Source organism: Columba livia, chromosome Z (genome assembly GCF_036013475.1).
Source record: "Columba livia isolate bColLiv1 breed racing homer chromosome Z, bColLiv1.pat.W.v2, whole genome shotgun sequence".
NCBI lineage: Eukaryota > Metazoa > Chordata > Aves > Columbiformes > Columbidae > Columba > Columba livia.
The window spans coordinates 23,900,686-23,927,271 of NC_088642.1; the positions used below are offsets into that span (position 1 = coordinate 23,900,686).

Consider the following 26,586-nt stretch of genomic DNA (forward strand, 5'->3'; position numbering starts at 1 on the left):
TCTTATCTTGTCAGGCAAAAAAGCTCCTGTCTTGTTTAAGAAAGAGATGATTGAATCAATGAAGGAAGGTTCTGTTGTTGTGGATTTAGCTGCAGAAGCAGGGGGAAACATTGAGACTACAAAGCCTGGAGAACTGTATGTTCATAAGGTGAGCATTTAAATCTGCAGAACATTCTCAGTTTGCCTGAATTCACATTGTGTTTTGTAAAGTGTATGCTGGAAATGAGTAGCTGACTTTGCTATTTGTGTTAAATTAATCTTTTAGATTTGCATTTGGTCACTAGAGATATCTCTGTATAACAGGTTGAAGATTTTTAAACAAACAAATGTTGATTTGGTTGTTAAGTATGGAAGTGGTACTGCTTAGACGTCCAAGCCCAGTGATTTGCCTCCGCTGAGTTGAGGGTGTGATTTGATGTCTATTTCTTGATCTATCTAAAGAGACAGCAGTAGCAGTAGCTTCTTTAGCTTGGTCATCGCCTCCCACAGTTGGAGGTTAACAGTCCTGTCACAGGTAAGCTAAACAGCTTCAGACTATCTCAGAGTTTAGTTCAGTGCAAAGTCTCTGGCTTAGCTCAGAATACTTTCAGCTTCAGGAGATTGCTCTCTTTGTATGTCTTTAGCTTCACCAGCATGTGTGTCTGCCGTAGAATATCCAAACCACTTGTAGTGCACACTAGCAGTAGTGTGAATTGGATCATTAAAGTAAGCATGTTGCTCTGAACTGAACTACTTGATTTTGCTCCAGTGTTCATTGCTTCAGTTGAGAGCTTGTTTTTCTGCTTTTTGGGTTTTATTTTTGGTACTTTTGAGAAATCTACCAGCAGTTATATATATTTGGGTGATGAGATTTAAAGGAGCAGATTTATAAGGCTGTTATTGGCTAATGTATGGACATAATACTGTTACTAGGGAAGCCTGTAGGGACACATTGCTGCTAGGCTTGTTATCGATCTAAGCAGGGCTATGTGTGCATTTGTCATAAGTCACACATTGTATTTGGCCTTGTGGTTTTCTAGGGCTTTTGATGTCATTGCTTAAAAGCTGAAATTAGAGTATGTAGAACACAAATAAGCAGATGTTTACGTGAAGAATTAATATGGAGCACTTTCAATCAGGGGAATATTACACCTGCATATAGTGTACTGGCACTGATTTGTGGAAAAGGGCAGCAGTGCCAAACTATTAGCAGTGTGCTGGAGTATTGCATTTAGAAGCCTCAGTTCCCAGAAAAATGCAGTGATCTTAGCTGTAAATTGAGGGAGCAGTGTTTTAACACAAGCCTGTTTGAAGAGTGTATGTCAGCCTCAGCTTCCCATACCTTCCGAAAGCTCAAGAGCCTGATAGCCATGAATACTCACATTTGTTCTTCAAACAGTGTGGAGATACTATGTTACATCTTTACATAAATGTGAAACTGAACATACTACTTGCACAGCTAGCTAATTCTGAGGAAGCTCTCTTCACTCCTCTGTCATGTAGAAAGTTGACTCCAGAGCATGCCCTTGCAGAAGTACTGAGAAGATGCCAAGCATCGGGCAGGATAATCTGTTACCTAGTTGAAGCTAAGTTCTGAGGGAGTAGTTGGATTTGGAGAAGGCAAGCTCTTGCACCAATGCATCTTTTTCTCTGTGTAGGCTTGCTGCTAATAGCATTTAAGGTGTTGGGTTTGATCACGTTGAATTCTGTAACTGTTGTGAGTAATCCTCCCCCAACTTAATAACAGTAGAGCTGCAGGTAACAGTTTTAGCTGGAGTTAAAAATAGAAATAAGTGAAACAGTTTGATTATATATTTCCAGAAGGATACATTGGAAAAGGTGCTGTTTTTTCAGAGATTGAACTAACTCTTAATATTTTACTTGAATCTTTTTCAGGGTGTTACACACATTGGCTACACAGACCTGCCTAGCAGAATGGCAACTCAGGCCAGTACTTTGTATTCCAATAACATTATAAAACTCCTAAAGGCTATTAGTCCTGACAAAGAGAACTTCTACTTTGATCCAAAAGATGAATTTGATTATGGGACTCTGGATCATGTTATTAGAGGAACTGTAGTAATGAAGGTAATTCAGTAAATATTCTCTTCTTAGTTTGTGAATTCATACTTTTACATTTATCAGTGTTGTCTCTTTAAAATGCATTCAAAGATACTGCATGCCAATGGTCTTCAGATGTGGCTTGATGGACAGTGTGAGCAATTGTGTTTGTATTGAGCTCGATATACCTCCATCCCTTTTTGTTAAGGGAAATGTTTTTGCTTTTTGTCTTCTTGTCATGGTTAAACAAATACCTAATCTCTACTGTTGAAAAACAGGAAAAAGATTAAATTTGCATGTTTTATTCATGTGATAAAAACACAGTTATTTAAAACATGTTTGAAACATTACTACAGGACCCGAAAAACATTATTCTTTTTTAATACTTACATAGTTCTATTTTTATAAGAGTAACTTCTGAAAAAAGTGGTGGAACTAGTATATACAGTATACTTTAAGCCCTATTAGGAAATAATAGAATACAAAGTTAGGGCATGGGCCAGTATGGCCTCTCCTCCTGCAAATATAAGGAAATAATAATTTGTAGTTTAGGTAAGAGGTATTCACTTCTGTTGAGTTTTGCTGCTTAATGTTGCCAACATTTTGTGATGATATCTACCCTGGAGGAGGCTTACATTGACTTCAGCTCTCCCAGACCACTGAAGTGGGAGATATGAGGAAGAGAACAGGAAGAGAGGCCTGGGGAATGGCAAGAAATGTGAGATACCATGCTTGGTACCCAGCTGAGATCTGGGCAGGCTCTGATTGGAATTCAGATCTGTAGTCGATTTTATGATTACCAAGACCCTGTTTTATTTTACATAAATACTTTCCATGTAAGGAACTTTACCTCTTTGTTTCAGTTCCTGCTTTCAAGCCTTGTGCTGTGTTACTCCCAGTTCTCTTGAACACTGATATTAAATCTTGTCCGAAAAATGTGTAAACCAGTATGATTAACTTGGTCAGACTGCACTCATCATCCAGCCTTGCAAGCTTCTGCTGATGCAGAAAAGGAAAATGTTCCTGTGGCATGGCTGTAGGATGATGTAGGCTCCTCTAAGTATAAAGCATCTGCCATGTTAGGGATAACTGTAAATGTCTGTTGTCAGGATGGCAAGGTGATTTTCCCAGCACCACCACCAAATAACATTCCTCAAGGAGCTCCTGTGAAGCAGAAGACCGTAGCAGAGCTGGAAGCGGAAAAAGCAGCTACTGTCACACCTTTTAGAAAAACTATGACTAGTGCATCTGTATACACAGCAGGTATGCAACTTCCAGAGTTGGAGAATCAGTGTAGAGTGCTCCTCCTTTGGCTAATACTGTTCAGTGACTCCTCATCTTACTAATTCAGCTTAATAACTAGTTGGGAGAGCAATTGATTTGCTGCTGTATCCTAGTGCAAAATCAGCATAGTGTAGTAATTGCTTTTGAGAGGGAAAATAAAATTTTAGAAACTTAACCCAAAGTGTTAACATTTCAAGTGGTACTGACTCATGCTGTGTGCATGTATGTGTGTTTGGCTTTATTTAAGCATCGGTAAAACATTGAAAATTCTGAAGGGTTCCTTTTGGTGACTGTGCTCATACTTTGCAGCAGAATAAATTCAATGCCATTGCTTTCTTCAAACTTTAATGTATTGTATGAGACTTATATGCCCTCAGTCTACTGAAGCACTGAGAATAGGACATTTGTCTTGACAAACAAATATTTGCTGCTCTTTTCATTTGGTATTCTGTGCATTAGAACTTCTGCATGATGTAACTAATGAATTGAGTATTCTTAATTTTAACTTTATTTCTTCATATTGCATGCTTTGAGTCTTCCAAGTAGTATTTCAGCATTATTGTGACTCTTCCACATTTTTGCTATAGAACAGGAGAGTGATAGGATTTAGTGTTGGTGTAGACACCTCTCCTTGCTGCTTTGTGTGCATGCATGACAAAGATATGTGTATTATACTTATGACTTTATATTCTACTGTAAAAGAAACACTAGCACTGAAAGAGCCTTTTAGTTGACAAAGATGATCCAGCTCATCTTGAAAGAAGCCTGTGCACAAAACTCCATTTTGCTTTTAGCTCAATACTGGATTTCTGTTGTACAAAGTTTAAATGTAAGAACCACTGGAATGTTATAGAAAAGTTTTGCTGTGCTTTTCTTCTAGGTTTATCTGGTATGTTAGGACTGGGCATTGTAGCTCCTAATAATGCTTTCACGCAAATGGTGACAACATTTGGCCTAGCTGGAATAGTGGGTTACCATACAGTATGGGGTGTGACTCCTGCTCTTCACTCTCCACTCATGTCAGTGACTAATGCTATATCAGGTAAGCAGCTGTCACACAATTGCTTATCTTCTGTTTGAAGTATGCACGGCTCCTTTACTCAAAATTTAGACAGAAGTCTTCTGATGTGCCTTTTAAAATGCTAGGGAGCCTAGTAGTACTTTGCATGTCGGAGTTTACTTGCATAAATAGCTGACTCTGAGAGTATGTTTTTTCAAAAGGACAAATATGATGATGTGTGTTTTTAATTTTTATAAGTAATTTTCCCCTCTTAACCTGTTTGCTTTAAAGTTTGTTTTACTTGGAGTGCTGCAGTCTCTCCTTTCATAGAATACGTTATTCTTCCTATCTCTCCAAAATGTTGCCCTGAAAATAACTTGTCATTCATATTTCCTGCATTCTGTTTTTTACTCTCCTCAAACTATGTCTTTTGAGAGAGGGGAAAAAGAAAAAATTCCTAAGATTCCTGTAAGATTTGTAACTGTGTAGGTATGTAAGATTTTATGTATCCCTGTGTGTATATATGTGACGGGTCATATGAGTCTGATCTACTCTGACTGTTAAAAGCAAAGTTTCTTTTATTGAACAAGTACTTGGAAGCCAGCTCCGTGCCTCAGGCACTGAACTTCAAAACTATATTCATGTACACATTTTTTTTTTTTCTTTTGAAACATGTTTGTATTTCTGAAAATGACCATAGTAGTCTTTGTTTAAATACTACTGTGTAGAGTTGACTGGTTTCTGTTTGACAGCTGCAAGGAAACTTGCTATAGGCATAGAGCTTTTTAAGGTTCAGTAACACTTTTTTTCTATTTTAAATAGGGCTAACTGCAGTTGGTGGGCTGGTATTAATGGGAGGAAACTATGTCCCTGAAAACACTCCTCAAAGTCTAGCAGTGCTTTCGACCTTTATCTCTTCAGTCAATATTGCAGGTACAAATGCTATGTTTTCACTAAAGGGTAACTTTAAAGCACTTGTGTAATTCATTTATTTCTTCTAGCTCTTTAATAGATTTCAGAAATACTATTCTAGGAAAAGTAACTGAGAGCATCCACCAATAAAGAACCACCTCCCCCCGCCCCCAGTTTTCCATATTGGTTATTATATCTGGTTTGCACACTCTGTAACCCTTATTTTAGGGAAGCATTTAAATGTATGTTTTTGTTTTACAGTATCCTTTGAGTGTTGATTATATGAGATATATTTTCCTGTAAGTCCAAAGACAGTACTGCGTTTGATCTTGTATTCCTTTTCCTAGTTGAAAAATATACCAGTGTCATAGAACAAAATTTTGCTTGCTCAAGCTTCAGAAGTCCCAGCTTCACAAATAAAAAAGATAAGAAAGTGAGCAATGTGACTTACAAATACTGTTTTTTGCTAGCATAGATTGGGAAAGGACACAGTCATAAACTAAGGTGCATCCTGCAGTCAGTATGGAGCCAGAGCAAGTCCTATGGCTTTCCAATTCATCCTTTTATGAATTTCCTGCAAAGGTTAAAAAAAAACAACAGCATCTCACCCTGATTATACCTTTGTTTTCAGGTGGTATTCTAGATACTTCTCTTATAGCTTGGCATATGCTTAACTTCAGATTTTATATTTGTAAAATTCTTCCATTGCTTTGGACAGGTGGGTTTCTAGTTACACAGAGAATGCTGGATATGTTCAAACGTCCCACAGATCCTCCTGAGTACAACTACTTGTACCTACTTCCTGGTGGTGTATTTGTAGGAGGCTATGCAGCTGCTCTGAATGGTGGCTATAATATTGAACAGGTAAGAAGATGACTTTGTGGCTTATAGCCCGCTGTTCACAGCGTGATACGCTGCTTCACGGCTTATTCTGTTGAGGAATAGATAGCAAATCAGCCATGGCCTTTTTATCAGCTATGTATTCCCACAAGGCCAATCTGAAGTTGATTAACTTTAAGCTTGTAATCTTGCAATTATACCTCAAATGCTGAATCCGCAAATTTTAAAACTTTTTTTTTTTTTTCTGCAAAGTAGCAGGTACTTTATTTAGTGGAGAGTTTTCCTAAATTACAGCTTAAATATTAGACCAACTGTAGAAATCAGTCTTTGGTTTAAATGTTTCTGAAAATTCAGCTTGGTGTCACAGTTGAAGTAGGTATGATGTCTGGATGGAATGAGATTTCAGTATAGAGGGATGTACAGGAATTGTAACTATGGTTCCTTTTATGGTAAACTTTTGTTTGCATTTGTTTTAATAGTAAGAAAAAATCAGTATGCACTGCCTTCTGTGTTTGGAAAGGTGAATACAAACATACCTTTATGCCATGGGCTTGTGATATATTTGAGTTTCTTCAACTGTCTGGATATGTACAGCTCAGTTCACTTAAGTTTGTTTATGCTTTTTGAAAACAGGAGTTCAGATGTGCCATAAGCAAATTCTGAAACTATTCCTATAATGAACAGGACGTTTTGCATTGGGTTTGTACTAGGAAAAACTTGCTTCTGAACTGATGAGGAAAATTTGATTGACTCAAGTTTAGTATTCACAGTGCAGATAAGCCAAGGTCATAAAATGAGTAAAGTTTTACTAGGTACCACATTTTAATTGGCCAAAATCACAACCTGTACCACAGTTTCTCATAGTCAGGAGTTTTGACTTCAGTTAAGAACTGTGACTTACACAGATTCTGGAGAAATCGACCCTTTTGTGTAATAACCAGAAAGATTTTTATAATGATTATGCAATTTTTCTCTACTTCATGTATGCATATTGATGTTTTTTTTTTATTTTGAAGATGATGTATCTGGGCTCAGGCTTATGCTGTGTTGGTGCCCTGGCTGGTCTATCCACCCAAGGAACAGCTCGTCTTGGAAATGCCTTGGGTATGATTGGTGTTGCAGGAGGATTAGCAGCGACTCTTGGAGCCCTTAAACCCTCACCTGAATTGTTGGCACAGATGTCAGGTGCAATGGCACTTGGTGGTACCATAGGTATGTGTGTGATACTATAAGCTAGCAATACATGCTCTATATGTGCATTTTTGCAAGCTGCATATTTTATAGCTGACAGGTAAATTGACTAACTTACATTTATGGCTTGTATGTATTATTCTGTAAATACGTGAAGAGAGAATCATAAGTTCTAGGGCTTTTATTAATGCATCAGGATGTGGCTAAGAATGGAGGAGACTGGTGGAAAAGTAGGAGCACATCATCACTATTAGGGAGACTGGGTATGTAGAGGTGAATGAACCTGCCCAACTTCATGCTTCTGTCCAGTGCCTGACTGAACGCTGCCAAATTCCCTTTTTCACACTGTGCTTTCATCACAGAAAATGTTCAATTTCTCAATATTTAGTGAAGTTTCTAAGAACATTATATGTTTTAATCTTCTCTCTAATTTCTATCATATCCTTTTTGCACAAAATACACATACAAGTTCGGTTAAATGCCATAGCAATTTCTAGGGTAGAACAAATTTTTCCAGGCATGTGTGTGCATTGCACACTGAGCCGTGATACATCAATTTCTACCTGCATATATTGGTTGTGTTGTGTAAGATTTCCCTTTTGTCTTCAACTCTCAATAGGTTTGACGATTGCAAAACGCATCCAGATTACAGATCTGCCTCAGCTAGTGGCTGCTTTCCATAGTTTGGTTGGTTTGGCTGCTGTGCTCACCTGTGTAGCAGAATACATGATTGAATATCCTCACTTTGCTACTGATCCAGCTGCAAACCTCACCAAGATTGTGGCGTACCTTGGCACGTACATCGGTGGAGTGACTTTCAGTGGCTCTCTTGTGGCTTATGGAAAACTACAAGGTGAGACATTCTGTTCAGAATTAAGTATTTGTTAAAGGTTTGGGTTTTTTTCTCTTTTTCCCCCCTGGGGCTTAGCTCTGCCTTTACGCTGCTGTGTAACTGGAAAGACACCTTGTATTTTGCATCAGGTAAACATTTATATGTTTAATTATGATGAATGTACTTTTTTATTTTTAGTTCTGTTTAATTTGTGTACAGCTTTAGTTATGAAAGGTTTGTTTTCAGTGCTTGGACATACTGCTGCTATTAATTATCAAGTCATGTAAGCATCCCACAGTTTGTCTTGTCTAGAAGTAAGTGGTGTTTTAGTGTTGTTAAGACACTACCTGACACTGTTTCTGTAATTGGTTTTATTGAACATATATGATTACCATTTTATACTTCTGAGCAGACATTTTAATTGAAACCCTGGTGTTGCTAGACTTAGTGAGCACTGCTGATATTTGTGGGATTTTGTTCTTGACATTGCAGGCTTCATTTAGGTAGGTATTGTAGTTTGCAGTGTCAGTAAAGACTGCCTCACTTTAAACCTTTCAGTTCAGCGTCTGTTTACCTACTGTGCAACCTCCATGCTCCAGACCTCTTGCTGTTTTAGTGAATATGCTGTCTAAATTAAATAATAATTCCCAATCCTTATGCATCTGAAGGTTTTCTTATTGCATTTATTTTTGGTTTTGTAAGCACATGGCTTTTAGGAGACTGAAATAATACCTGTACTAAGAGGTTCCAGCTAAGAGCTTCCTATTACTAATCCTGTTATTAGCTTTGCCATAGTTCCTCTGGGAAACATCTGTTTGCTTTCTTCAGTGTTTATGAGACCAGCCATTGAAGGAGGAAGCATGACATGGATGGAAAGCTGTCTTCTCTAATAATCTTTTGAAGGATTTGTCAGTAGTATGTATTTCTGATATATTTCTGCTAACTAGTTACTCATTTATTTCTTCTCGGTTATTTTTTTTTTTCTCCATCTTATCTCCTCAGTGATTTGTGCGCATGTCCTTGGTGAGCTTCACTGCCTGTTACAGCCCGCCCTCCTGTTTTTATTTTTTCCTCCCTTGCATTTTGATATCAGCATGATCTGAAATAGTAAGCTTATGTAGACTATTGAACTAGAAGTAGCAGGTCACACACTTTGCCTCCTAGTCCTGAAGCCATCAGTTCATGCTGTCCATTGAATTCAGCTGAAATTAAATGAGACACTTGATAAGTAATTACTTACACCAAAAATAACTGATAAACTTGCATTATTTTTACTCTTTGCTGTGTTGTTTGGAGAGGAAAAAAAAAAAGGAAAAAGCCTAGGGTGAAAATAAATGTGTTGTCTTTTTAAACTGAATCACACAAATACCGAACCTTCTTTTCCCCTCAAGTCTCTGCCAATGTGAGAAGCTGTATGAAGTCTGTGCGGCTGAAAGTCTTGGTGATATTAAAGCATTTGAAAGCAGGAGTGTTTATATTTGGAGTTATCTGCATAGGCATATTTTTCTAAACACAGAGCTTTTGAGAGACTGTGATAATACCTGTACTAAGAAGTTCCAGCTGAAAGCTTCCTATTACAGTGTCCTACACAACATGCAAAGGCTTGGGGTCAGAATGAAATGAGGTGTTTGTTTTTTTTTCTTAAGAAAAACTTTTCAAGAGTAGAAGAGATTTTTGTACTTATTCTAATGCCCTTCAGTGAGACTATGAAGTAAAATGAGTTTAAATATGAGTACTTGAGAGTTTAAACATGAGTATCTAGAGTAAGTTTAAATTTGTTGGCAATACTGAGTCAGTACAAGGTCTCAGATTCAACTAACTTGTGTTATCTTCTGCCCCTTTTTCTTTTTTAAATTTTTCTTTTGCTGAGGTATTTGGTCTTCTCTGAAGGCAAGAAACAGGCTCTCCTACATGTATGTGTCTGTCTCTGAATATGCATTTGATTGCAGGTATCCTAAATTCTGCACCACTGTTGTTGCCTGGCCGACATGCATTGAATGCAGGATTGCTGGCTGCCAGCGCTGGTGGAATGATTCCGTACATGCTCGATCCGAGTTACACTACGGGAATTACTTGCTTAGGTTCTGTGTCAGCTCTCTCAGCCATAATGGTAAGTTGGAGAATTGTAGTGGGTGGAACAAATTAAACAAGCAGTTTGTTCCTCAGCCTTGCAAGTTCCCTCTTAATAATTGTATTTTACCATCCCAAGTCACAATCGTCCCAGTGCCTGTATGGTAATTTGCAGTAGCAAGTAGCAACTAACTTCCCTAAATCTATCTGTAAAACCAGAGCTGTTCCAGAGAACAGGCATGCACGTATGTAATTACTTTTTGCAGCTGTGACTTATTGGAGCCTTTTTATATGACAAACTGGTATTTTAAAAGACTATTTGGAAAGGTTATCCTTAAAATAAAGAGCTCTAGATCTACAGATTATTGTGGTGACTTAGTAAGATTATCCCAATGTGTAACTTCCCCCATTCACTCACACAAGCTGTTGCAATATTTACCCTGGATATTACCGTGCTGTAAACTGAGTCTTGCAAAGTCTGCTCAGTATGAATCCTTTAATGGTATGAACAGTTCCTTGAAGCTGTAGGATACTTTTGCAAGTAAAAATATGAGACTAAGCCCAGGATGAGGATGGTGGAGTGACTTTGTCCTCTCTCAAAAGGTGGAATTGCTAAGTCCAATTTGCAGGCCACAGCTTGTTGTCTCCTACATTGAATATACTTAAATAGGTTATTAAGTAACTTGATATTTATTTTCAGTGCTGGAGGCAGACTGTCTTCTTTGTGTGTTCTCCTTAGTTGTAGCTTATACTGAAGTATTTTATTTCCTTTTCCAGGGTGTCACTTTAACAGCAGCTATTGGAGGTGCTGACATGCCTGTGGTTATTACTGTCCTGAACAGTTATTCGGGATGGGCTTTGTGTGCTGAGGGCTTCCTACTGAACAACAACTTGCTGACCATTGTTGGAGCACTCATTGGCTCATCTGGGGCCATCCTATCATACATCATGTGTGTGGTAAGAAGCTGGCAGAAGTTGTGCTTGTTTTCAAAGTAATGAAAAACCTAATTCAGCATGTTTGCTAGCAAGATAAGCAATTGGAAGACCAAACTACTAGGGGTTTGCAGACTAGAAAATTCTTGATTGAAGCTGTTGGACTAGATGTCAGTCATCTCTCTTCTGTTTGAGAAGAGGCATACTTAAAAACTGAGCCTATGCATTGACTTGGGCACTTGAGGTTTGAATCTGGGCTTAAAAGAGATATGGTTACTTGTGTTCAGATGTGGTTTTTTTTTTTTAGTCATATCACTCTGCAGTGTTGTTAAATTTAAGCTGAATTTAAAATTTATCATCAGGAGATACTATTAAGTAGTGAGTTCCTTTAAAAAAAAAGTTTGGTTCGATTAGAGAGTAATTTAAATTTTGTTTTCTGGAAGGAAAGTGTGCTTTCTTCGGAGCAGATACTTAAAGTACCACGAGGTGGCAGCAGGCTTGCGTTAATGTGCTGCTGATCCTGATGTCTGTCAGCTGAAACTTCAGCGTCAACTTTGTGTGTAAATCGTACTGCATTATTAGTAATGGTCTCTTTTCCTCTAGAACATGCGTGAAAAAGTCTCTTGTTTTCCTGTGTGTCTCTCTTTTTTGTTTTCAAAGATGGAGAGGTAATGACTTAAAACTGTTCAGAGTGCAACAGCTGCCAATCTTGTAATTCTCTGTTGTGTAAATCTATTTCCCTTCTGCTCTTATTCTTGTATGATCAGTGTCACTGTTCTCCTCTCCTGATGTTTTCCTATGATCAGCTCTGGCTGTCTTCTTTTACTTCGTCTCTGCTGATAAATAGTGTTGTTACCATGTTAGGAGTATTCAGTATCGTCCGTTTTCATCTCTCTTGAGGAGAAATTTCAGAAAAGCTTAAAAAAGTATTTTTGTGCAGCTTCCTAGAGATGAGTTGAAATGAACAATATCAGATATGAATTTTAAAGAATCTTGTTGTTTCTTTAACATTTTGTGTCTCCTTATCAAAAGGAAATTGGATTATGTAGCTCATAGGACATCTTTTTATCTGTAGATATGTAAACATACATATTTGTATGTAGTCAGCAATTTAGTCCATATCCGTAGAAAGATTATGCTTATAGGCAGCGCAGATATGGAAAGTATGTTCTTTTAAAGATCAAATTCATGTAGGTCTTGGTGAAAATATGATCTGTTGGGTATGTATTTACCAGTAGGCATAATCACTCTATACCTTCATTTTGCTTTTACTGTCCCCTTTCTTTTTTAAAAAATTTATTTTATTGCTAGCTCCTCTCAGCACTCACAGAAAGTTTTAGGATACTTGCATCTGCTGGCTGGAGGAACTAGAGTGAACAGAAAGCCTGGGGAGGTAACTAGCAAAATAGTTATGCAGTGTCAGAATGGCTTTCCTCTACGTATTTCTGAAATTTCAGGAAGTTTAGGTTTTGAGGTAGTGCTCTAGAAATCTTGTGCTGGTTTACGTAAGCTTAGGCAATTGAAGCTGATCAGCCAGTAAAATTAAAATTATATTTTATAATTTCTGCACTATAACCAGAATAACTTGTTTGTAGCCCATAATTTTTTTTTTCCTACTTTACCTTCTTAATGAAGACCATTAGTTTAAAAAGTATTTGTTATAATCAGGGGATTTAGTACCATTGTCTTGAGCATTTCTAAAGAGTTTCAATAAACTCTGCTTTAGGCTCTTGCAACTTGTTCTAATGAAGCGACAGTTGCCCTTCCCCCTCCCCATATGACTTCCATCCAAAGCAGTGTATTTATTGTTGTTTGTGGAAACATTTTAATGGTTGAAACCCTCTTTTTGCAAGGTTTTTGCAACATTTTTTGTGACAAAACTGTAGCGTAGTCATCCAAGGCCTATCCAGGTAATCTCTTCAAACTTGAATTGATAAAGTTGGCCAGCATATTCAGGTGACCACTTAGTTTTTATCTGCTTGATTTTCCACCCATTCTTCTTGTGTGCCTGTTAATAGGGTGAGTTAAGGGCAAATAATTTAACTTCAAAACAAAAAAGTGAAGACCTGTACTGTTCACTCATCCTGTGAACTGTGGCTTCTTTTAAAACACTTACCACAATGTGTCTTCAGAACACTTGATTGTATTAGCATGTCCTTTTGTCTTTTTTTCTCTTTTCCGGAGTGAATACTTGGTGATTGCAACTGTAGTATTAGAATCATTATGTGCGCAGATGGGGAAAATGCTTCAGGTTGAAAAGAAACCATTAACTGGGGTGATGAAACAGACCAAGAGAAGGGACAGTTTGTGTTAGTCTTGCAGGTGGTGTGCTGTCTCATCGTCCGTACTAGGCACGCAGGTTCTGTGGGCACAGTGAAAGGACTTGGAGTTCTCAGGGATCAACAGTTTGGTTTTCCTTGGGCTGTGAGCTCCTGGCCAGTATCACCTGTGTACACACAGCAGAAAGAGCTTTTTCCTGATAGCTGAAGTAACTGTAAATAGTGAACCATGCACTTTATTCATATATGCTTGTGGTCTGTGGTGGTACAGAAGGTGAAAGAGGCTATAGAAGCGTTTCCACACTGTTCTTGTGCTGAGTAGATCTTAGCTGTATTGGTTACTTGTTGCTTGGTGAGGTCTTGGCTCATTTTGAAGCCTTCCGTAGCTGTCCCTTTTTTTTTGCCAGACTTTCCTTGTCTCTCTGGTGCAGAGCCAGGCAAAGGTGCTTTGATCTCATGCTTGCTTTGTGTGGATTCTCAGATTTCTAACAATATTTGAACTTCTTCCCTTGGCCTGGTCTTAGTACTGTCTTTTGGTTTCAGCATGTGTAGAAAGTGCTTTGCTGCTTGTGAGCTTAGCATGCACAGCATCTGAAAAGGACATTTTTCTGTCTGAAATGTCTTACCTGATGCTTAACTGCTGGAAGATACTAAGCAGTCTGTTTTCCTGTTTGAAGGTTTAGTATTGTGGTACATGTGAAAGGCAGTGTGTTCTTAGAGAGTATGAACTACTGCATACCACAGACTGTAGAAAGATGCTGATTTCACTGCATTTGTGCGCCTTCCTTACAGTGTCTGAAACAGTGATGATTTTTAAGGATAAACAAGAGCTCTTTTAACATCTTTATTGTGCTTGGTTGCTAGATGATGCATGTCACAGAACGGGATATCTTCTCAGGCTATAGCAAAAAACCCATGGAGTTGGAAGATTTAAAATGTCAGTGGAAAATAGACACTTGGAAGCATATTTTCGTGTGGGTGTTTCCTCTCACTTCTATGTGTGCCTCTCCAGATCTATTCTTAAATTTTGCTGTGGTTTCTGAGCTAGCACAGCAAATGTATGACACGCATGTTTAATTAAAGAAGCAATTTATCCTGTTCCTTTCCTGCTTCTAAAGTTTTGTTTACTGCAGTTAAAGTTTCGCCTGCTTTCAGATAATGCTTTGGGACCACACTCACAAGGAGACATGCCAGTGAAAGCATTTAGCCAGTGGCTTTTCCTGGCTGTGTATCTACAGAGCTGAATTTTCAGGATGCGTTCTCCTCTTAAATCTCCTAGTTTCAGATCTCTTGTTCCCCTTGGTACTCATCCAGTAAGTTAATGGCCCCCTTCAGTTCATTACAATTTGTTTTGAGTTATCATTCCTTTAATTTTGTGTGGCTACTTAGCTTTGTTGTGTTTTTCCCTGTCTTCATGCTGTAGGAGCTTTGCTTCTGTACTACCTGTAAGAGCTGCGTGGTTTCCGTGTTGTCATATAGTAGTTCTGTGCTTATGTATTGAATTTCTCAAGAACTTGAGAAAATACCTTGCAAAAATTGTGTATGTTTATATATATATATATATATATATATACACACACATATATATGCATGTTAAAAAAATTCTGTCATCAAATACACATTCTTTTATATACCCCCTTTTAAGAACAAAAAGAGAGCATTATTTGCTATTTGTGTTGTTTTGTTCTTGGTGTTGGGGAAATGCTGATGCTCTCTCATACACGTGTAATATAATGTGTTAGAAGCTGATGTTTGGCTATTGTTGTCAATCTGAGTCTGTTTTAAGGAGCCAGTTTTAAGAAATTTTGAGTTGTAAGCAGGCAGAACCAGCAGGTAAGGACTGTTGTCAGGAAGGCTTTAATATTTTCTGAAGTTTTCTTTGCGGACATCTATCCTTTATTTTTGGATTTCATCTTTAGCTGATCAAAAATCTGTTATCTTTCAGGCTATGAACCGTTCCCTTGCAAATGTGATTTTAGGGGGCTATGGCACCACATCAACAGCTGGTGGGAAGCCCATGGAAATCACTGGAACACACACAGAAATCAATGTGGACAATGCAATTGAAATGATAAAGGAAGCCAATAGTATTATTATTACTCCAGGTAAGACACTCTTGACTCATACAGCAAGATGTTCAGAGAATGCGTTAGTAAAACATGACAACCAAAAAAACCCAACAAACGAAACAAAAAATGTAGCCTATCTTGCAGTTGCAACATAACAGCATTATGTGAAATGTTGACTGGGTCTGTGGGATCTATTTTTGTTTCCAGGTTAATCAGCATTCCTCTGTGTAGAGATGTGTATGCCACTTTATTTGTCCTTGTGTGTGTTTCTTCAAACTTGGTCCTATTTATTTAGATTTTCAACTCTTCAGGGCAAAGACTGTCTCTTATAAATGACATTTACAGTTAATTTTGTGTACAGCTGTTGTGGTGTGAGTTTCTAAGCGCTACCAAAGTACCAGTGGTACCAATAACAAAATGTCTGTTGGGTTACTGAGAGGATTTTGTTTATGCTTCTCATCTACTTTCATAATCCTGCATTTTTTTATTAAAAAAAAAAAGGCAGAAAAACATATAAAACTTAGTTTGCACTTTAATTCCAGTATTTATTGTATACTAAAAGCTCTAAAAACCTGAAATCCTCACTTGTGTGAAGCTGGTGAGGGGTAGCTGAGGGAACTGGACTTGTTTAGCCTGGAGAAAAAGAGAATGAGGGGAGACCTTATCACTGTCTACAACTACCTGAAAGAAGGTTGTAGCATGGAGGGTGTTGGTCTCTTCTCCCAAGTAGCAAGCAATAGGATGCCAGGAAATGGCCTCAAGTTGTGCCAAGAAAGGCTTAGACTGGATATTAGGAACAATTTCTTCATGGAAAGGGTTGTTGGGTATTGGAACAGGCTGCCCAGGGAAGTGGTTGAGTCACCATCCCTGGAGGTGTTTAAAAGACTTACAGATGAGGTTCTTAGGGACATGGTTTAGAGGTGGACTTGGCAGTGTTAGGTTAACAGTCGGACTTGATGATCTTAAAGGTCTTTTCCAACCTAAATGATACTATGATTCTATTATGTTTGCTGTAGGCTCATATGATTCAACCCTGTTAGGAGAGGTCAGGTAGGGAATAGCTTCAGACTTGTTTTCCTTCAACTGAATGGCACAACTGTTAGGATTATTTTCATATTGGAATTGGAAGAGTGCTAAAAAATAGAGTTGTCTTTCAATTTATTTCTGCTTAAATGAAATCATCAGTGAGGTAGGTTCTATTTTGGGAAGTTACCTTTGTTTCTAACAAAGTTTGCAACCAATTTCAAGGAATTTGCCTCTTGCTCCTGTGATCAAACCTTGAGGTCACTGTTAATAATCTGTGCTCTCCATGTTCTTCCTGGGAATTACTGCTCTGATGAATTAATTCAAACAGAAGCACTGAAAAGTTTATTTGGTGCTAAATGCCATACTCAACTACTGGATTTACCTCGTGCAAATATAAAATTTCGTTGAGGGTCAGGGTGGTAAAGTAACCTGATAGTAGCCTCTTCATTTTTTTCAGTATACCTGTCTGAAGTGTCCTTCTCTGATAAAGGAACATGTATTTTTTGTGAAGCTGAACTAAGTTACATGTAGTTTGGCTGGACATACCACTACACTGTTAGTGGTTAAGTGATTAGTTAAAGTGGTCAGACTGAGAATATATGATTACCTGATGTGTGTCTGTGTATACATAGTTTTTTTGTTTAATTATGAGAACTCCTGTTTGTGTGAAAGGTACGCTTACTGTCTGTAACTATTCTATATGCACTGAAACAGAAAAGGAGCTTAAAGTTTGGAAATTCTTTCAGGTTATGGTTTGTGTGCAGCAAAAGCCCAGTACCCCATAGCTGATCTGGTGAAGATGTTAAGAGAACAAGGGAAAAATGTCAGGTGAGTACTTTCCTTGATGAGAAGTATTACAGGTTTTTTATTTTGTTTTGTTTTTGTTTTTGTTTTGTTTTCATCCATTTCATTAAAATCCCTTTACAAGTCTTTTTTTAGGTTTATTTTTTTTTTTTTTTCCAGCAGTCATTATTATGCTGAGCTCTTTCTCAAAGATACTAGCTGGAAGAATGTTCTAGTCTTACTAACCTGGAGCTGAATATCTAGGTTTCGTGCTTTAGTGTAAAAGATCCTTTATTCCCTTACACGCTTCTTGTTTTTTTTGAAGTAACCTCAGCAGCTTGTTTGTTTTGGTTTTGTTTGGTGTCATGCTGAAGATCAGTTTGAAAGAATGGCTTTAAAATTTAATATTTCTTTATTGTAGTAACAGAATTTTTTTTTTTTTGAGGGTAAGTTGCTCCTTTAGATACATGCACTCTGCCTTTGGATATCATGATATTTTTCTATGAAACAAGCAGTTGAACTTTTTGTAAAATAAAACTTTAAGGTAGCTTTTTGTATTGTGTTCAAGAGAATAGTTAGCAGACTTTTCTGAAGGCGTAGGTTGGAGAGCTGGTGAAAACATCCACTTTGTGGAAATAAGTTACTGTGAGGAGTAATCACAACAGCTGACTTCATTGCAGGGAGAATAGCTTTTCTTTATGCTTGTAGTTTGTGGGTAGATAGCACAGGCCTAACTTAAGTGCTTATATTGCCCCTTAGAGAAACCTACATTAAGGGGGACTATTTATTAGGCTAAAATAACTTCAATATTTTTTTAAGTCCTAATTTCCTAAGGAATTGGGCACATCTCCTTGGGGAATAGTTAAGGGCCTGCAGTGGGAATAGCTGAGACCTCTTGCTCAAACCACAGAGTCAACTGGAGCAGGTTACTTAGGATCTTGTCCAGTTGGGTTTTAAAAATTTAGTCTCCAGAGATGACAACTTGACAGCCTGTCTGGGAAATCTCTTCCAATGTTCAGTCACCCTTAGAGTAAACCAGGTTTTTCCTGTATTTCAATTTGTGACCGTTGCCTCTTGCCTGTTCACTGCATCCTACTGGGAAGAACTTGGCTCTGTCTTCTTTATTCCCTTCCATCAGTATTTATACACAGTGATAAGATTCCCTTGAGCCTTCTGTTCTGCAGGCTGAACAATCCCAGCTCTCAGCCTCTCCTCTTGTGACAGATATTCCAATCCATTAAGCAACTTAAACCTACTCCTGCTGGGTTCCTGTAATTTGCTATTGGAAGCAGGAGTGCTATCAGAGTTTTTGAATGCTGCAGGGGAAGGTTATTGGAGTGCACCTGGCCAGTCCCATGGATTTATGCTGCTGGAGTGCTGCTCCAGAAAGCAGAGATAATTCTTAGGTGCCTCAAGTCCTTCCGTTCTTCAATTTTTCATAGACCTTATAGATGTAGAAAGTACCAGAATGCTAACATGCCTCCTTTGCTGATTGTTTGGAAAATTGTTTTCTGCTTATGGGAACTTAAAGATATTAAGTTAGTCAAGTCTTGGTTTTCATTTGAAAGTAGATATTTGGACAGATGCTGGCTAGCCAGACCCATTCTCTGATTGCCATGTGCTTATTTCAGTTAGGTGGTGACTTTCCTTTGGAATCAGTACTCTAGCAATTACTGGTTTTTGTTTTTTTTTTCTTCTTCCACTGTTTTTCCAAGCTTATTGAAAAATCACATAAGTTTTTGTAGTGTTTTACAGCATGTATTGTGATGGATAACAGCATGGTTGTTGTAGGTTTAGCAGCAATTACATGTTAGTGTTTACCCAGAATACTGCAATTTTGCATATAAAATTACCTTATAGATGTCTTTTTCACGCATATGTAAGAAATGAGGGCATGTGCTGGTGTATCTGCTTCCTCTAACTGTTCTCTTCACACTCCATTTCTGTACGTTCAGCAAAATCTCTGTGTGTGTCCTAATTGAATTAAAATTTTGGAGACCTGTTAGTTGTTCAATGAAAGAACCTTTCTTGGCTAATGTAGTGAGAATGTCATGAGCTTCTGGCTTTCCTTTCAGCGCTTCTGTGGGGGAAAGCTTTATTTTTTTATCAACCTTGGTGAAATAAAAATTTGTTATTTTTGCCTTTTATGTTGGCTTTGTGGGGGAGAAACGTGAATGTGTCCTTGAAATAACTGTTTTATACTTGAAATGAGTCAATTTCAGGAAGGGATCACTGTAGTGATTACCTAGCATTTTAATGAAATAAATCTGTATTTACAGTTTGTGGTAATTCAGGCCTTTCATCACTCTGTGGAGCTCCCACGGTGTTCATTGAGTGCAGCTGCTGTCCCTCTGGTTTTGGTAGGCCTGGAGTGCCTCGGGACCCTGGTGCGCTCACCATCCAGATGTAGTGACACTCTCACACATCCGCTGTGGAGGCATGCCAGCATGGACATATGATTGTCATCAATTTGCAATGCCCATACCATGCCAAGAAAAATTGCGTCTGTCATACAGTCTTTTTTTGGTTCATGGCTCACAATTGATCCAGAGGAGTGGTTGTTTTCATTTACTTTGCCTATAGCCATAACATTCTCAGTGAAGAGCACAGATTATATAACACGATGTGTAACCTTTGACTAGGGTTTAAATTCGGAAATACGGGACAGTATGGAAACTTCAGACTGTTCTAGTTATTAAATTGCATAGCTAACGTCATCACTTAGTTGAGATGGTCTTGCAGCAGATCACATCTTTAATACATTAGTAGGATCACACAGAAAGCTCAATGTTGCTGAGCCTTCACTATAGTTTTCCCATCTTATGGATGGGTAAAAAACCCAAAACTTTTCATAGACTAAATCCTGTAGTCCGCAGAATCCTTTGGCCGTGGAGAGGAAATGCCTGTTCTACAACTGGTGCCGTATTTCTGCAAAGTTACAACTGAGTAAATTGTTGAAAGTTCCCACCTTACCAAAGTTCTTCAGCTACATGCTGTGTTGTTTGTAGGCCTCCAGTTGTGGAATTCTGATGTCTTCTATATCATTAAATTATTTTCTATAGTAATTGTATATATAGATATAGAATTATTCTGTAGTATAGTACAGTTAAAAACTGTATACATTCTTACATTTACGTGGGTAATTGATACTATCCCTGTCTGTCTAAGCTTTTTCCACAGTATGACTTTCTGAAGACTTTTTCTATGAATATGTTTTGTTTTCCTGCATAGTAAGAAATTCTTGATAAGAAAAATGTATTGCAGGGTGAAAGGACTCTTAAAATGGTGCTTTGTGTAGACTTTCTAAATCTAATCTAACTAATAATTAAATATGGTGGCTTTCTGGTGACCCTCATAGTTGAGAGAAAGGCAGATTACCTGTTTAGCAGGCATTCAAATTAGTTGCCAATATGTTAGTGTTTGTTTTTTTTTAACTTGATTTTTATAGGTGGATGTCTTGAAGGACTTAGGATTTTGTCTTCTCATGCTGGATAATCTAATTACTTTTCAGCACACAGAAACATGGGTTTCTTATACTTTGGAAAATGTGATAGCATGAATTTAGTGTTGGATCCACATTTTACGGTTTTGATTGTTACCTCTCTGGGTGAGCTCTAGCCAAATGTGTTTAGGGTTCTGTTGTTTTCTCCATTGTTCTAGTTGCTTGTGAGTAATAGAACATGCGGATGGGTACCACTTCCATGTTTATCTACAAATTAATAAATAAAACTGATTAACTTCAGTTGTTCAGTTATATGAATTTACAGTCATTATTTGTTGGTCTACAAGAAAATCTGCAAGAATTTTAAAGGATGAGGTGTTAAGATGCTGTCCCAACCAGTCTTAACATTGTGTAGCTCAGGCGTGCATAAGATGGAAGTTACTGTCACTGCTGAATGGCAGCATAAGAATAATGTGTGTTGGCGCAAGTTTCTAGGAAGCTGATGTATGCTTACTAGGAGAACACCAAGTGTGTACATGTGTGTGAGTTCTCAGTTTGTTTCTTTTGGTCAAATTAACAGGGTGGGTTCTGAATTATTAATGCTGCACACAAAGGGACAAATGGGGTCCAACAGAGTTATTAGCTCAAGACCTGTATTGGTATAGTTAGAGAGAACGAGCAAACATTGCTGTACCTGATCGGCAAGGATTCAGCTACAGCTGTACGCTTCTGGGGTTGTATTGTAGGCATGCCATGGGTTCCATATGGGTCAGCTCAGTTCTGGGTGACCTTACTAGGTCAGTCTTGATGCTTTGTGGATATAGGCAGGCTCTTCTTCCCTGTGCTTGGGTTCTTCAAAGGGTTATTGCATTGAGCTAAGGTCTACACTGTGTATTTGGATCTTGCCCCTGTTATAATAAACCATAGTGGTTGGAAATAGGGAGCCAGTACCAATCCTAAATTAAGTATGCTTAATTTAACTAATTTGATTCATTTTAAATTTAACTGGCCTGACCCCAGCAGAGCCACTGAGCTTAGTCCATGCTGAAGTACTCTTTCTGGGCACATGTTTTTTTTTGCCTCTGGCATGACACCAGGCCTAAACTAGCTAAGCTAGCTCTGTGCTTTGATTCTAATAATCTACGTAGTAATCTGTAAGTGTGATGGGAGCACTATACTGTGATACAAGTCATGCTGTGTTTGCAGCTGTTCTTATATGGTAGGATTCAAGCTGTGGAATATCTCAATGGTGCACTTCTCAGTTCATCTAGGTGGTGGTTTTCTTTAAATTTTCTTTCTCTCCTGTTACATTGAATAACAGATTGTTGTTTGTACTGGAAACAGAGGTGGAGAGGTGTGAAAACATAAATAAAGTGAACGGAGCAGAGGGAAGAGGAGGTGAGGCAAAACCCTTGGGCAAATTATTCTCTGTGTATACAGCCTCTAAAGTGTTGAGAAAGCTAAATTAGGCACTGGCCAGATGTTACTTACTTACATCACTCTGTCCAGCTTTGGCATAATGACAGGAATCCTATCTTTACATGGATGAAGTGATCTTGAAACACTTCTGCATTGGGTTAGGTAGGTGCTAGCTCTTTCAGTATTGATTACAAGAACGTTATCTAGCCAGTTGTAATAGAGATAGATGCTGACTTTATGAACTGTATAAAAAGTAATTTCCATTCTGGGATTTTTCAGTAATTTTTCATGCAATAGTTGTCTTTTTCATACTACTATGATTAACTTCATACTACTTTAAATAACTTCCCCTCCCACCCCCAAATTAAGTGCTTTCTCTGCTGAAAGTGCTGTCCTAGATATGATGCGTATGTCAGGAGTCTAAATTTAAAACAAAGTGTTGTTCTCTTTGTATTGCAAAAAAAGGTTTAAAGTATGAACTCATTTTTGCAGGGTACTGTGTTGCCTTTCTAAAGCTAAAAAGCATCTGAAAGAGGTTGATTGAAAAGGCTGAATATTGTGGCCTGGTACTCAATGCTGTTTAAGTGTGAAGTGTTAGTAGCAAGGTGTGTGCTCACTTCGTTGTATCTGACAACTGGAGGTGATAAGCTTCATGTTACATGGTCAAGATCAGGAGAAAAAATTCCTGCTGAATTCTTTGTTTCAGTGAACTACTGGAATAATGTTTCAAGTCAGACACAGCATGATTATGAAGCTTTGTTATGGGTACAGTATATGTAGACTGAAAACTTAATGTCATATAAACAGAAATTCAGAAAAAGTGAGAGTTATGCTTGATTTAAAAACAAATCAACCAACTTAAAGGAGTTATTGCATAACTGATGTTAAAAGCATATAAAAGAAACTTGGCAATTCTTCACTTTAAAACATTTTTACAATAAAACATGTCTCTGTTTTAAAATAATTTGTGTTTGAATTTTTTAGTAAGAATGAGGTTCGTATTTTGAACATCTGAGGGAGCATATGTGACAATGTTTCTGCCATAATGCACGTGGCATTGAGGAACTGCTGCTGTTGTGGGTCAGGAGCAAGATACATAGCTTTTATGAGACATGTTGTGAACCGTCAAGGATTTTAGCTATCTCTTTTTCATGCTTACTTGAATTCTGCTGTCTATTGGACAGGCTAATTTCACTCCAGATATGTGTAGATCTTACCTTGTGAAATAGTGCAAGCCTTAGAGAAGTACACATTTCTAATGATTCTTTTTGACACACTTGCACATCTAGTTTCAAGAGGTACTGGCAGGCTACTGTCATATTTGGTTAACAGACTCTTAAAAGCAGACTTCAATATCTGTCCAAAAAGCTTTTGTATAAGCAGCTTTCTCAAACTTTGTGAATACGCAGTATGTGGTTTCACACAGTCTGTCAGAAGTCTAACTACTGATTGTTCATGCCATAACTCTTCCTGAATAAAGATAATTTGTCCCTATTTTTCTTCTTTCTTTGCGTCTTGCCAGGAATGATGAAGTCAAAGGTGAAATTCATTTTCTTGGCAGCTTCAATTTTGGCTTTCCAGCCCTTGAAATAAGATTGTGTGTGTATATAGTATTTAATAGAAACCTCATGAGTATTTTGTTTTGTGTATTGCCAAAGCAGCTTTGGTCACAAAGATGCTCAAATAATTTTATTAGAAACAAAAGAGAATTTTGTTGGAAAATCTATTTTCACTGCCAGAGGAGTGATGGGTTTTCTCAAGTGTACTTCAGAATAAGAGTTCTACTGTACTGTAAGCAATTGAATTTGGTACACTTCAGCACTAGGTGCAGTACTACACATGGCTTATATTACTGAGTGAGTGGTGTAAAATGTAAACTGTTAATATTTTGTCCTGTAACTTCGCTCTCCTTTTTTCTGTTTCGAGGTGTTATCCTTTGTGACAGGATCCAAAAAGTTTACTAGATGAATTCAATATATTTTCTTAGTTTCTTTAAAAGTGTTCCTTTTAAAGCTAGCTTTTGTCCTGCTGTTTGACCAAGAGCTTAAAACTGTAGTGTATCTGGTATTACGTGGATTAATCATGTGTCCTTAATTTTGTTGCTGCAGTTCCAATTGTCTCATCTTTGCATTGTCTTAATGTTGTCTTGCTGATGGAGCGCTTAGTTGCCCTTTTAAGGATGTATTTGTACACTGTTAAATTCACAAGTGATCTGTGTTTTGATTGGACTGTGACTTGTGGACCATCAATGTTAGCCACATCCATCACAGCAGAATAGAAAATTGAAATATGTGACAGCCTGTCTGTCATGTCAAGTTGATTTATCAGTCTTTCCCTCCTTTCTGAAGAAGCCTGAATTGTTTTTATTGCATTCCTGGCTCACTTGGATTGCTGCTCAGAAATTTCTGTTCAGAAACCCAAGAATTTACAGTTTTCTTCTGGATATTTTCTGTCTCTTCCAAAGTACATGTAGGCTTACTTATTAAACAAGAAAAATTAACTTCAGCTATATATACACCGTTCATCTGAGGCATTTTTGGTGTGCTTTAGTCAGTGTTACATTTGGTGGTCGCTCCAGAGCTGGAAAGACAAAAAAATGCACAGGACAGTAGACCTTGACACACTTAGTTTATTCAGGGCCAGTAAATGAGCGGAAGGGTACCATCTGACCGCAAGGATTAGAGTTTTTTCTGTCCAAAATAAGTCTTCGTGAGTTGCAGCTAAACCTTTTCAACATCTCCATTCTGAATTTTATAAGGTTTTTACTCTTGCAGAACTGCCCGTGTGCCTTAACAACAGCTCCCACTGCCACCCTGTGTGTTTGCCTGAATTTTAGTAACTCATAAGCAGTGCATTTTCTGTAAGATGGTTTTGAGCTGTTCTGAAAACATTTCTTAAATTTTTACGGTTAAACTGGTACAGCTTCTTAACTCTCCTCCACCTTCTCACTCCCCCTTTTCCCCCCGCCCCCCTCCTGAGATCAAACATGAGACAAAGGGGGCATGTTAACTTAATTCAGCAAAGCATTGTTTTGTGCTTGAAGTAGAGTCCGTCTTAATTTTTCTCTTGGATTGTTAGACTGTGATAACTATGCATAGTCTAGAGATACCTGAGCCAATGAGATCGTTTGCCAAGGGCATTTCTGGGTCTGGGAGTGGGTTTACTTCAGGAAGTCTTTTGACCCTTTCATAAAGAGTGTTATATTGTGGCCGGTTCATTTACTCTGTGGTGCTTTCACTTTTAAATTATACGCAGGGCCTGTAGAGCATAATAATGTGGGGGGTGGTTTTGCAGTGAAAAGGCTTATTCATAAAAAAAAAACAACAACAAAAAAAAACCAAAACCAACCAACCAAACAAAAAAACCCACAAAGGTGGGCACAAATGCTTGGTGTATGTGATATTTGTCAGGCTGACAAAATGGTAAAATAGTCCTATTACTTTCAAAAGTAATTTAAGCAAAGCTTGTTGGTATAAGCTATTGCTTGATGGAAAATTTACTTTGTCGGTCCATCTTGCAGTGATATGTTTCTAGGCACTTCTGGCCATGAGTACCTTCTGTGCTGTCACTAGAAGTGTCCAGCAGGCTCTCCAAAGCCACTTTGCAGGTGCAACAGCTTTCTGAAAGCCTTCTCGTGATGGAAAGATTGAAAATGTATTCCTAGCTTCCTTAGTTTTACTGGGAAGTGATCATATTTTTTTGCATACCAGTTGTGTCAGTCATACTTTTAAGTTTGCAGAAAAGGAACAGCTGCTGTCCAGGTGAAGAGTCGAATCTATGGGCCTTGTTCCTTGCAGCGCTGGAAAAGTAATTACGATATTGTTAAGGTTTAACCATTTCATTTAATTAATTCACATGTGCTTATACTTAAGAACTTCTCAGCCTTGTAGGTCACGGGTGGCAATTTCGCTGTATAAAACAGAGTGACCTGTACTTATTAATGTGGTTGAACTTTCTTTCCTGTTAGGTTTGGTATTCACCCTGTGGCTGGCCGTATGCCTGGTCAGCTGAACGTACTCCTAGCAGAGGCTGGTGTTCCCTATGATATTGTACTGGAAATGGATGAGATCAATGAAGACTTCCCAGGTTAGCATGTGAGCTATAACTTTCCAGTAGATTGGATTTGATCTTGTAAATTTTTGTTTTATTCTGGTTTTATATCGCACAAGGATTTAAAAAATAGAGAATCTCAGGCCATCGTATTCAGTTTCTCTTTGTGCCTGTTGCAATACCACTGTACAGAAGCAGAGGTCTTTCACTTGCAACCTGAGTGCTCTCCCACCTGATAGCAAGTGTAATCACAGAGGAATACAAAAAATAGCCTGACTCAGAAGCACAAAACTGAGAAGCAGCGAGTACAGACAGGTAAAGCAAAGGGAAATATTGAATGCAGGATTATAGAAAAGAGGAGATATTGAAGGGAGGTTAAATCAGTCTCTGAAACTTGTTTCCTCCAGAACTAAGAG

The 26,586-nt window shown here is 38.0% G+C and overlaps 1 protein-coding gene across 6 annotated transcripts in view; it reads left to right on the forward strand.

Annotated features, from left to right (window-relative positions):
- NNT (nicotinamide nucleotide transhydrogenase) overlaps positions 1-26,586 on the forward strand; it is a 44,993-nt gene that overhangs the window by 14,166 nt on the left and 4,241 nt on the right. For all 6 annotated transcript variants that reach the window (XM_065045148.1, XM_065045145.1, XM_065045144.1 and 3 more), the window contains exons 8-20: positions 15-148; positions 1,876-2,067; positions 3,150-3,303; positions 4,205-4,366; positions 5,147-5,257; positions 5,955-6,100; positions 7,093-7,288; positions 7,887-8,120; positions 10,049-10,209; positions 10,947-11,126; positions 15,327-15,486; positions 17,223-17,304; positions 26,088-26,206. In XM_065045148.1, coding sequence (XP_064901220.1) covers positions 15-148; positions 1,876-2,067; positions 3,150-3,303; positions 4,205-4,366; positions 5,147-5,257; positions 5,955-6,100; positions 7,093-7,288; positions 7,887-8,120; positions 10,049-10,209; positions 10,947-11,126; positions 15,327-15,486; positions 17,223-17,304; positions 26,088-26,206 — 2,031 coding nt within the window. The remainder of the gene's footprint in view (positions 1-14; positions 149-1,875; positions 2,068-3,149; positions 3,304-4,204; positions 4,367-5,146; positions 5,258-5,954; positions 6,101-7,092; positions 7,289-7,886; positions 8,121-10,048; positions 10,210-10,946; positions 11,127-15,326; positions 15,487-17,222; positions 17,305-26,087; positions 26,207-26,586) is intronic.